At 55.3% G+C, this 12,002-nt stretch overlaps 1 protein-coding gene across 15 annotated transcripts in view; it reads left to right on the forward strand.

The window, feature by feature from the left end:
- The window catches only part of LOC111147978 (dysferlin), a 212,479-nt gene that overhangs the window by 111,369 nt on the left and 89,108 nt on the right, over window positions 1–12,002 (forward strand). For all 15 annotated transcript variants that reach the window (XM_022504296.1, XM_022504295.1, XM_022504300.1 and 12 more), the window contains one exon: window positions 32–205. In XM_022504296.1, coding sequence (XP_022360004.1) covers window positions 32–205 — 174 coding nt within the window. The remainder of the gene's footprint in view (window positions 1–31; window positions 206–12,002) is intronic.

Genomic DNA, 12,002 nt, shown 5'->3' on the forward strand with positions numbered 1-12,002 from the left:
TGCCTGAGTCTATCCTGTTTTCCCCAAGCAGCACAGGCAGGCGGAAGCAGAGGGTGAAGGCTGGGAGTATGCCTCGCTCTTCGGCTGGAAATTCCACCTGGAGTACCGCAAGACAGATGCGTTCCGCCGCCGCCGCTGGCGCCGCCGCATGGAGCCGCTGGAGAAGACGGGCCCTGCGGCTGTGTTTGCCCTTGAGGGGGCTCTGGTATGTCTCTGGGCCTGTGGTGGGTCAGTGAGGTGCAGCTTGCTTTCCCGGGGCTGTTCACGCTGGAGCGGGAGCCCCCAAGATGGGACTTGGGATGGAACACTGGCCGGTCACCTTAGTTTCAGTTCCTTTGCGGTTGCCCATGGGAAAAGTGGACGGCCGTCTTGGTGTCCTCCTATCGTAAAACCGTCCCGTTCCTGGCACTGGGAGATGTGCTGCTGCTTTGTGTAGTCAAGATGGGAGCAGACAGAAGGGGTCTCGGTCAGACCGATGTCACAGGTCTGCCCTCTGACTGGAGCCAAGGGACCTGGTTCTTCTCAAAGAAGCTGGCTGCCAATGGGGTGGGTCTGAGAGGCTTTGACCTAGCCCCCAGGAGCAGCCAGAGAGGTCTAATGACCCATGAATGTTCTTGGTTGGATAGGAGTCCTCCTTGGTTGGACAGAAGCCATCTCATGGCATCCCTGAGATTCTGGGAGAGAGATGTACCTCAGAAACTAAACCTCAGGCTGGTGGTCCTACTGTAGAGTACACTTTCAGGGGCCAGTAAAATTGGGGTCATCTCCAGGGTCCCACGGTCTGGCTGATGTTTTCCCCCGAAGATGAGCAGGCCCTTCCCGGACAGTCTGAGTAGGGCCATTCTCCAGCCTGTTTTGGTCTGGAGATTCCTGAAGGTGGGAAGAGATGCCCAGCATGAGGCCCTTCCTCTGAAATCCAGGGAGGACTGCCCAGGCTCTGGGGCTTTGGGCTGTGACTCAGAGAGCAAGTCCTACCAGCTTCAATAGCTGATGGGACCTTAGTGTGTCTATATGCACCAGTTATGTGTGTGTTTCTGTGTGTGAATGTACGTGAGGACTTGGTCAGAGAGAGAAGTGGTGGGGCTTTGCCCTGAGCCAGGGAGCACAGAGGGCAGGCCTAGGATCTGACAGGATGGATACGGGGGAAGGTAGTTGAGATTGGTGGTGGCCTGAGGTGAGGGGGGTTCCATCCCTTAGGCCTTGATGGTGGGCCAGCTCCAGGGGTGGCAGTGTTGGAGAGGAAGCCCTCTGGGGACCAGATGGTCTCAGATGTCTGATGATGTCTTGGGGCCAAGTTGTGAGGGGGCTGGAAGGAGCGAGCAGAGCTCTGGGTTGCTGGGCTTGTGCTCAGTCTGGGTGGGAGGAAACTGCTGCCCCCGCTGGAGCAGCTTCAGCTAAGGTCTTGCAGGGCAGAGGTGGTATGCATTGACTCCCTTTGTCCTGTCAGAAAGGGCCTGGCTTGGGCACAGGGCAGGGCCTAGGGGTGGTCTTGTGGCTCCAGCTGAGGGATGGGGGAATAAAGGCCTTGGCAGAGCTCAGAGTCAAGGTCTGAGAAGCCTGAGTAGAAACCCTAAGGAGCAGAAACTCAGTGAAATGGGCTACAGAGAGAAAAGGAGTTTAAGGCCTCAGACGGACGGGAGAGCTGGAGCTGGGACTCTGTCTTGGCCTCATTCTCACACTGGCTCACTCTGGGTGGTAATAAAGATGGCACTGACATCAACTTTACAGTCAGCAAAGCCCTCTGGGTAAAACAGCACAGCCCACCTGGCATCTTCTGTTTCCCTCACAGCTGGAGACCACAGAGAGGAGAGTGCTGTTTTCTCCATAATGCTGTGACAGCCTTGGGTGTGACTGACTGGCTCTCATGGTCATGTGCCCATGCCAGCCGGAGCATGAGGAGTGGAATGTTCTGATTGGTCACTCCAGGTCATGCCCCTTTTTGGTAGTTGACAGCACCATCAGAATGGGGAGGAGAACATCCGGAAAGGGAAAAAAAAAAAACAACCAAAAAACCCACCAACAGTGCTGGGCAAAGAGCTACTGATGGTGGCCCAGGACTCTGTTCAATGAGCAATAGGGAGCTCGTGTGGGTTGTTGAGCAGAGGAGTGCTCTGGTCAGAGCCAGGGTTCAGGGCCTTTAGTCAAGTAGCTGTGGAAGCTGGTTGGGTGGAAGAGTGGAGACCATCGGGAGACTCCCTGGAGTCTTGGTTAGTGGTCTGGGATGAGGAAACCATCTGGAGTGGGAGCTGGGGGCCAGGGTAGAGGGGAGTACAGTGGCAGAGTTTGGGGAGTGTCAGATGGGCCCAGAGGCTCTGCTGGGTGCGTGGTAGGGCTTTTCCCATCGCTGGGCCACAGGGCGGGCGGGGTGGGCCTGGGGCCGCAATGAGTTCATGGTTGGCCCTGGCAAGTCTGACACATGGTTGAGTGCTGTGTGAAGAAGGCGGATCTGGTAGCTGCTTGCCAGGCCGCCCAGGGCAGGGAGGCCAGGGCCGTGGGAGAGAGGACGCGAGGCCGGAGGTAGCCAGAGACACATGGACGGCAGTGTGGATGGGTTCTGGGGCTGGCCAGGATCTGGGGGAAGAAGATGAGCAAGGCTGGGGACCCACTGCCAAGCTTTCATGGCTCGGTGACTTGGAAAATGAAGGGGGGCACTTCCCAGAAACAGGGAAACCAATCCGTTTATTCTTTATGTGGGAGAAAATGTTGTGAGGGAGCACTGAAATCAAATGTCAAGTCCACAGACGTGGGGAGGTGGTTGATGGAGAAGCAGATGGGCCTTGCCTATGATAGTAGAAACCAACATAGTGAAGCCCTAGGAGTCCTGGGAGAGCTTGGCTGACACAGAGAACCAGAGGCAGACAGTGGTTGGAGATGTTGGATCCCACAGACCTGCAGCAGGAGGACACAGTTTGGGAAAGCCTTTAGGTGTGGCCAGCATTTGGACAGGGCCATGGGCCTGTTGGACAGTAACTATCTGGACCACTCTGCTCCAGTGAATCCAACCTCCATCAGCACCAACACACGCGCACGCACACACGCACACACACATGCAAACACACACACACGTGCATACCCTCTCCTTCACAGTCACCTAGATGTGCTCCTGTCCCCACATCTGCTGTCCTTTGTCCTTGGAGGTACTGATGGCCCAGCAAGGCACTGGGACTAATGTCCAGCCTGCATCTTGGGAACAGATGGTAGGGTTCTCTGGGTGCCTGGACCCTGCTGTTATCTCGGGGGCTGGCCTTGCCCATTGGTCACTGATGTCTGCTGATTATCTTGGCCGGAGCATGGTGGGATAGGCAAGGTTTCTGAGTGGAGCAGGTCTGGTCTGAATTCTGCTGGCTGTGCTTCATAGCTGTGGACAGGTCACTTACCCCTTCTGCAACTCTGTTAACGCATCTGCGTCCTAGAGTCATTGTGAGGGGAGCTGTGACACACGTAAGGAAGTGCTTCTCAGGCTGAGTGAACATAGGAGTGATGTGGTGTTGGGGGGGGTTCTTGTTAAAATGCCTACTCGGGGTTCTTTGGGTGAATCTGGGAATCTGCATTTCTAAGAGGACTCAGGTGACGCTAATGCTGCCAGTCCAAGGACCATCTTTGAAGGGTGAGGATGTGAAGCATGTCGGGCATCACAAAGATGAGGGGGAGTTGGTCACATCGACCTGCTCCCCCACTTGGATGCCTTTCTCAGACAGGCAGGGCATACCCATGAGTAGGGGAAGGTGTGGTCAGGGTCCCAGAGAGGGGAGCAGAAAAGTATGACGTGATCTCCTTGCTCCCTGGTGAGACAACAGTGATCTTTACTTCTAACGATCCCCTGATCTGATGGCGGAGGCCTGGCCTACGGGGAACTGTTGTCTGATTAGGACGAGAGGTAATCCCATGTGAACACAAATGAACTCAACAAGATCTGCATCTTGGAGGTCCTGGAGGGCAGAATTGGAGTCATTCCAGAATGATGGTGTCTGATGAGGGAGACTTCCTGGGGGAGGACTCTGGGAGGCAGACATTGAAGGAGTCCAGGGAAGCACCGTGGGAGGTGGCCAGGTGGTCTTTCTGGTAACCTGACATTTCGGGATGTCTGGGCCTGAGGACCAGGCCCCTGACGCCCCCTTGCCTCCTCCCATCCCTCTCCTGGCCCACGGGTCCACCGGCAGGCTGTGCCCTGCCTGCCAGTTTCCCTCCTGAAGACAACTTCCTGGAAGGCAGGCCCCGTCTGCTCATTAGCACGGGCAGTCTTTCCCTGAAACCTTCTGCTGGGGCCCAGCCTGGCTCCCTCCATGGAGCGGGAGGCCCTGGCTCCGTCTGCTAATCGTCTGCTGTCTCCATCCCGAGCATTATTTTATTTTCGTATTATTCTTTTTCCAGCTAATATCCTGGCATTCCCAAAGACACCGGTTTCATAATCTTCCTGGCGTTCCCAGGGAGCCGGGAAGCAGAGCACAAAGCTGCTATTATAGCGCGTTCCTTCCAGCCTCCCTCTCCTCGCCCCACACCCCTTGCTGCCGCCGCCGCCGGCTCCCACCCAGGCACCCCTTTCCGACGCCACCAGCCTCTCTGGGAACTCTGGTGACGGCTGCTGGGATGAGCTCACAGAATCCATCCTGTCGCCCTTGCCCTGGGCCTGCCCTCCACGCACAAGGATTTTTTTCCAGAGCTCTGCCTCTGTGCTTGGCCCTGAGTGTTAGGAAGGGTTTTTTTCTGAGATGCCTGAGCCTGGGCAGGAGGGAAGGAGATGGAGACTCGGCAGTGTGTGCTCGGAACCTTGGAGATTTTTAGAGCTGGAAGGAACTTTCATGTTCGAAAGGCACTCCCCACCTGGCTTTGGATCCCTTGAAACTGGAGGCGTAGCTGTGGGTGTGCGGGTGTGATCCGTGTACGCAAGTATGTCTGATGTGGGAGCACATGGCTGATGTGTGCACACACACAATATGTGTGCCACAGGCCCGTGTGTGTGATTTGTATGTGCACGTGTGTATGAAGGAGTACAAGGTGTGCACGTGTGGGATATGTGTGTATGTGCCCCGTGGGCATGTATGTTTGTGATGTGTAAATTCTGGCCTAAGGTCTGTGGTTTTCTTCAGTTCTCAAGGGAATTTGGGACCCCAAAGAGAGTAAGAATTACTGAAATCCATCTTACCATGGCCGGAGATTGGGCTGAAAGCTCTCTGTACGTGGTCTCATTTTATCCTCATGGTGACCCCAGAAGACTGGATTCTATTATTATACCCATTTTACAGTTGGAGAGACTGAGGTTCCAGAACTGCATTGTCTAACACGGTAGCCACTAGCTGCTTGAGAATATTTCAATTTACATTTAAAGTAATTAAAATAAGACCATTTTGTTCCTCAGTCCCACCAACCACAGTCCAAGCACTCAGTAGCCACATCACGCTCATGGTTACCATATCGGACTGTGAAGCTATAGAATGCTTTCATCATTGCAGAAAGTTCTGTTGGGCAGTGCTGTTCTAGAATAACTCTGAGCCCCTTGTATTACTCCAGAAGAAACTGAGCCTTGAGAAGGGGTTTGCCCAGACACATAATATGAGTCAGTTCTAGAATGAAGGCCATACAATGGGCTCTTCTGTCCTCTGTTCCCAAGTTCATATTCCCATCAGGGCATAATGTCCTCCTAGAGAAGGCCCTCAAGTGAGGGTCCTAGAGAGGGTTCCTGGGCAGCTGGCTGGACCCCTCGGCTATTGGCACCACTTTTCCTGTGTAGCCATGTGGCTTGGCTTCTCTGGAGCAGTGGGGCAGGTAGAGAGGGGCTGGCACTGTGACCGCACCCCGAGAGGCCTCCTGTTGGTTGTCTGATGTCTGAGTCCTGACCTGAAGTGGAGAGGATCTATGGGGACAGGCCTGAGGATGAGAGCAGACGTGGGCAGCTGGAAGTTGGAAGTGTAGGAAGGGGCATCAGGCAGGGAGAGGCTGGTGCCAGAGAGGAGTAATTTGGGATCTGAGCTGCCTGAAAAGGCAGTGAGAAGTGGGGGAGGACGGGAGGGCCCGTTTCTGTACCTGGACAAAGCCCTGCTCTAGGCAGGGTACCCGGGCCTAGTTCCCAGTGTGGGCACTTGGACCAAGGGCAGCATCTGGGAGGTGAGAGGGGTTGGCCTCATTAAGTAACCCAAATCCCCACTTGGTCTGCATAGACAGGGGGAGGTGATTCCATGTCTCTGTGGATTCTGTTTCTTGAACATGCTAATTGAGCACCTGTTCTAGACCTGGTTTTGTGCAAGTGGGAGATAACTGAAGGCTGGCTGGCCTCTCAAGTAGGGGCCTTCCTGGCCCTCTTGCTGCCCCCCATGGGAAGACCATTTGGGTAATTCCTTTAAATTGGTGGACCCCAGGATCTTTCTGACTCCAGATGTGGACGCTGAGGTCTGGAGGGGCCACCGGTGTGTCTGTGTACCTGAGACAAAATGCCAGCCTCCAGGCGGACACGAATGCAGAGGAAGGCATGTCACAGACGGGCAGATGCGGTGGGGCCTCCGTATGTGTCACTGTACACGCCCTGGGGTCTGCATCCACAATGGCTAGGGTGACAACTTATTGTCCTAATCATGGTGGGAAATGGGCGTAAGCTGGGGCTGTCCCAGACAAAGGGGGACGCACAGTCATCCTAATTACAGAGGCGCTTTGGCGTGGGGCAGAACCTGCTTGAACGTTCTCTGCAAACCCCACATTTGGGCACACGGAAGTCTAGAGGGGCATGTGTGCGCACACACACTCGTGTACACACAGACGCCTGCGCCAGCCCACACGTGGCACTGTAGATTCTCTAGGTTTCCTGATTCCATCCCCATGCTCCCAGGGGGCTGGCCCATAGTTGTGCAAGGATTTTTACAGCTGCTTCCAAGCCTCGGCTCCAGCTGTAAATTAAACGGGGTTGCACCCTTGCCTGCTATTCTACTTAAGGCTGCAATCAGCCCTGATTAGGAAGGGAGGTCTGTGTTCCCAAATTCCGTCTTTTAAAGTGTTTTCCTCCTTCGTCCTGGCCCTCTAGCCTGTGTGGGGTTTCCCTGGAAGCAGAGGCTGGGCGGCCAGGGCAGTGATGTGGGTCCTGGGCTCCCCAAGGCCACGACTTGGCACTCAGCCCTGTCCCTCCCCGGAGCCCCGCTCAGGTGCTGAGTCCTGATGTGGAAGCTGAAGCCGGGAAGAGCCCGGAGGTGTTGCTGGGGGACACCCCTTCCCCTGCCCCTGGCTCTGCCAGTTAATTTTGCTGTGCGACCTTAGGGAAGGCATTGACATAACTAGGCCCCAGTTTCTTCACTTTCAGGATGGGAGTGATAACAGAGCAAAAACAATAACACACCCTTCCAGAGCAAGCCACAGCGTACGAGCCTAGTCCGTCCTCAGCTGTTTTGTGTAGATGGGGCTTTGGTGGTGCGTGACTAGGCTCATTTGTGTCTGCATTCTGTGGCTGCTGTCCCTTTCTGGGGGCAGCCGAGGAGTTGCAGAAGAGACCACAGGCCCTGAAAAGGTGAACAGATTCACTCTCAGGCTCACTCTGAGCCGCATCTACCAGTCATCCTAGAGCGTGTGCCTGTGGTGCAAGGCATTACCTCTGCCCCATTTGTGTATTATCTCCTTTAACGCCCCCAGCAGTCCTAGGAGATGGGGTTTATTACTACTCTCATTTTACAGATTAGCAAATGGAGGTACAGAGAAGGCAAGCCATAAGGATTCTAGTACTGTTTCCTCCCATGAGCACTGCGAAAACTGCCATGGATAGTGGTGGGGTTGTTCGGGATCTATAGCATATTACCTGATGTGGCTGTTACCTGGTTGTCGCAGCAAAGCCAGCAGTGAGAAGAGGTTCGGGCAGCTCAGCCTAGGGCGTGCTGGTCAGCGTTTAATAACTGGCTCTCCAGAAAGGGAAAAAAAAAAAAAATCTGAAAGCCAAACCTAGGCTGGTTTGTCGTATTTGCTGGTTTCCGTGGTGTAAATGTCCCCGCTGTGGCCGGTTGCAAGCTAGCAGTGTGACATCCCTGAGAGTGGAGATGGGAGGAGACGACCAGGGAGCAGGGGCGGCTGGTTCTGTAGCATTTCCAGCCCACGGATCCGTGAGATGTACGTAACCTCAGGAGCAGAACAATAGTCAAAAGTCGTAAAATAATTAGGAAGTGATGAGCTTGAGGATTTATTACCTTTTCGAAAAAGATTTATTTATTTATTTTAGAGGGTGGGGGAAGGGCAGAGGGTGAGGGAGAAAGAGACGGAATCCCAAGCAGGTGCTGCACCCAGCACAGAGCCCAATGCGGGCTTGATCCCAGGACCCCAACATCATGACTGGAGTCGAAATCACGAGTCAGACGCATAACTGACTGAGCCACCCAGGCGCCCCATCACCTCTGTTTTAAATTTCTGTAGTTATAAATTTATATGACTTAATTGTTACAGATGGCTATGTTTAACAGCTGTCTTACAATACACCTGAAAACTTACTAATTTGCTCTTCGGAGCCCAGCAGGCCAGCTCCAGTACTTACTGCTCTGGGTGGGGGCGGGGGTCCCCTGGTCCTGTTTACATAAGAGATAAGGGTCCCGTAGTAACATTCTTCCCAACAGCTCTGTCACCTGTGCTCTCTTGGTCCATCAGGTACTGGCACTGAGCTCTCCTCGGAAGCCAGGAGGGTGGCTGGTCCCCGAAACCCACCTGCTTGACTCTGATGGGACAGAAGACGTCCCGGTAGCCCCCTGAGCTATCGCCAGAACTCTGTTGTTTCCTTCCTGACCATCCCGGCGTGGCTGATGGGGGCTCTGTCCTCTGCCTGCTCAGCCCGGGGGACCCTCTGCTCAGCCTGTCTTTTTGCTTCATCCACCGCTGGTCTTGCCCCTTCATTCTCCGTCCTGCCTCCGGGCCTGTACGGATGAGGCGTCACACCCCTGCCAGAGGGAGGAGGTGTGTGTGTGTGACTAACAACCAGCCGGACAGGAGGAATTTCAGACATGCTAGTGGTCTAGTGCTTGGTCTTGGATCCAATTTAGGTGGGCCGTGGGGTCCCCTTCTTAAGCAGCGTGTTTTCCCAGAAACTGCCCACCTCCTCCTGGTGTGGGGGCCACACCAAGGTCCTGGGGCAGGAGTCCTTAGCAGACAAGGTGGGTTTGGCCCCTGGTTGTGGGGACCCCGGGGGCAGCCCTGCACCATCTGGGAGGGAGAGAGTTCCTTGCACTCCTCAGCTCAGGCTCGTCTCAGGAGCCGCGGCCGCCGGCCGGGCCATGGTGGGTTGGATGCTGCCCAGTCCCCTGGGCGAGCAGCAGGATCCCTTACATAGCTAGCCCCAGGATGGAGTGTGTGGCCACAGACCACAGTCTGGAGTCGCATAGGCATGAGCTATCGAGGCAGGAATGTGGCTGTGGGAAACCCAATGCCCGAGGCCTGCTGGGGCTGGGGAAGAGCGAGTGTATGGAGTGGAGTGGGGGGAGAGTGGGTGGACAGAAAGCGAGGCTTCAGCTGCCACTGCGGCCTGGTTCTCTCTGCCCAGGACTCTGAGCGAGAGCAGAAGCAAGCCGGCCTTCCTCTCCCAGCTTGCTGTGCCCCAACTTTGCCCCTTTCGCTGAGTCTTCCCCTGAGCTCTGGGGGCACAGGCGCCCAGCACTCTGCTGCTCCCCTTATGCCAACATTCTTCTCTTTTCCTCCTCCAGGAAGCTTTCCTGAGTGGGACCTTCTGAGGGTCCAGCCCATTCTGTTCCACCCCAGACATGGCCCCACAGTGGGTGTGTGTGTGTGTGTGAACCCCTGTCCCTTGTTCTTTCTGTAGTAACAGCTTACTGAAAGAGGGTGCGGTCTGATGTGCATTTTCCTAACCTTTCCCCTGAGACCTGAGGTCTGATCGCTGCCCACGTGGCTCAGGGCAGGAATGCTGGTGATTCATTTTCTGTGACAGATCTTCACTGGATGACTGCTAAGTGCCTGATGCTGGGCTGGGTGCAGGGGAGAGGGGAGCGTATGTGCCTTGCCCATACACGTGGAGGGATGGATGCAGGAGAGAGCTAGGAGAGGCCAAGTGGGGGCTGCTGCTGAAGGCATGGCAGCCACAGCAGTATCCAGGCCTCAGTGGTGACTGAGCTGAGACAAGAGCTCAAGTTAGCTCACCTTGAAGGGCATTCTAGGTGGCAAGAACAGCTTGTGCAACGGCCCTGAGGCAGAGAGAAGGTGACGGATTCCAGATTTAAAGAAACAAGAGATTAAAGGGGGGAAAGTATTATTTTAGTGTGAGACTGGAGAGTTGTAAGATTAAAAAGGACACCACTAGCACCATTTACTGAGGGCTGCTTAAATGCTAGGAACCTGCCACGGGTGGGAGGGGGGTGTCCCATTGCGTTAGATTTTCACCAGGGGGTCTCCACAGGGGGCAGTTTCTATCCTCCACCCTGTCCCTCAAGTGACATTTGATGATGTCTGAAGATATTTTTGGTGGTCACAACTGAAGGGGCAGGAATTCCTGGGAATCTAATGGGTCAACACCAGGAATGCTGCTAAACATCCAGCAAAGCACAAGACAGGAAGGAGGTGCCTCCCAGAGGCTCCCAAATCAAGTTTTCATGTGGCTTCATTGTTTGCCTAGAGAGAAATTCTGGTGTGTGAGGCTTGCATGTCTACACTTGAAAACTGAAACATACCTCAGGATGAAGGAAGTGTGACATGGGGTTATCTGTTATCAGACAGACTGATCCCCTGACCTGGGTGACAGGCTGGCCTCCTTCATGAGCTGTAGCTGTAGCTCACGCTGTTGCTCTCTCCTGAGGTGACCTCCTTCTTTCATTTATCTGCTCTCTAGATGTGTACTGAGCACCTGCTGTGGGTGAGGGGAGCTGGGCATATGACAGAAATCTCCCAGAGCCCTCAGTGGGAGTCAACAGTGAGAGGGGTGCTAGATATGGTAAGAGGGAGTTCAGGGCACCGCAGAAGCCCCTGGGTGGGGGCTTACTCATTCTTGCACAGAGACCTCGAGTATGAGTCTAGACACCTAGGAAAAAGAAGGGAAAGAAGAGGGTAGAGAGTGGGGGCAAGAAAGGCCTGGGGGCAAGAAAGGGGTCCCTAGAAGATTTCAGCTGGGTTGAGCATGAAAGTCATCAGGGATGGGGGTGTTTGGGGGGTGTCCAGACTGCTGGAGACTCAATTCAGAGGCCGCGGCTGGGCTGGGAGGGAGAGCTGGCCTCCCAGTCTGCTCACAGGGTCTGAAGAGGATGTGTGCAGAGCCCAGCCTCCCCTGTGGAGGCCAGTGGGTCAGAGGATGGAAAGACATCAGCCTGAGGTGTGGGTAGAATTCTGCCCAGGCTGGGAACCAGAGTGGTTGTGGGGCTGGGGCTCTGCTGGGAGGGACTGAACTTAGTGGGTGTCCCTCAGCCTGGCTCCTGGTTCTCCCAGCTTTTTCTCAGTAATCCCCATCTGTCATTTTGAGCTGGGGGAGAAGGGAAGGAGGAGGCAAGTCCATACTTGGGGGGCAGGTTGGGGACTGGGGGCGGTGTGGAGGGTCCTGCGGACCCCCCATTCTGGGGGCAGGACAGGTGGAAAAGCCCAGGCAGTGTGAGGGGCCTTCCCCAAGGGGATACTGGTTCCTCCCTCTGAAGGACATTGTTTCTGAGGGCCAGGGCCTGCCGTGGGCCAAGCACTGAGCTAGGCCTGAGACACCTGGCACCTGCCTTTGTGGAAATCCCAGGGAGGGGGACCCCTTTTCTGATCACAGGAGGGCAGACTGCCCTTGGACAGAGACCCAGAAATTGCTGCCAAAGCCCCAGACTGAGGAGTTCTGGTGGGAGCAGCGCTTCTGGGAGGCAGCTCGGGGGGGGGGGGCATCTGGAGGAGATGTGAGGTGAGTGGGGAAGTGCGCTGGCAGCCTTCAGCAACCACGGAGGTCCCCGCAGGTACTGGGAAGGGGCGAAGGCATTATGGGGGCCTTGGGAGGCAGAGGCAGCCTCCTCCCTTCACTCACCCGACTCGTGGGGGACACGAGCATGTTGCCAGGCTATGATGGCAAGGCCACTGGGTCCTGG

Source organism: Enhydra lutris, unplaced genomic scaffold (assembly GCF_002288905.1).
Source record: "Enhydra lutris kenyoni isolate GAN:26980312 unplaced genomic scaffold, ASM228890v2 scaffoldscaffold18, whole genome shotgun sequence".
In the NCBI taxonomy this organism is placed as follows: Eukaryota; Metazoa; Chordata; class Mammalia; order Carnivora; family Mustelidae; genus Enhydra; species Enhydra lutris.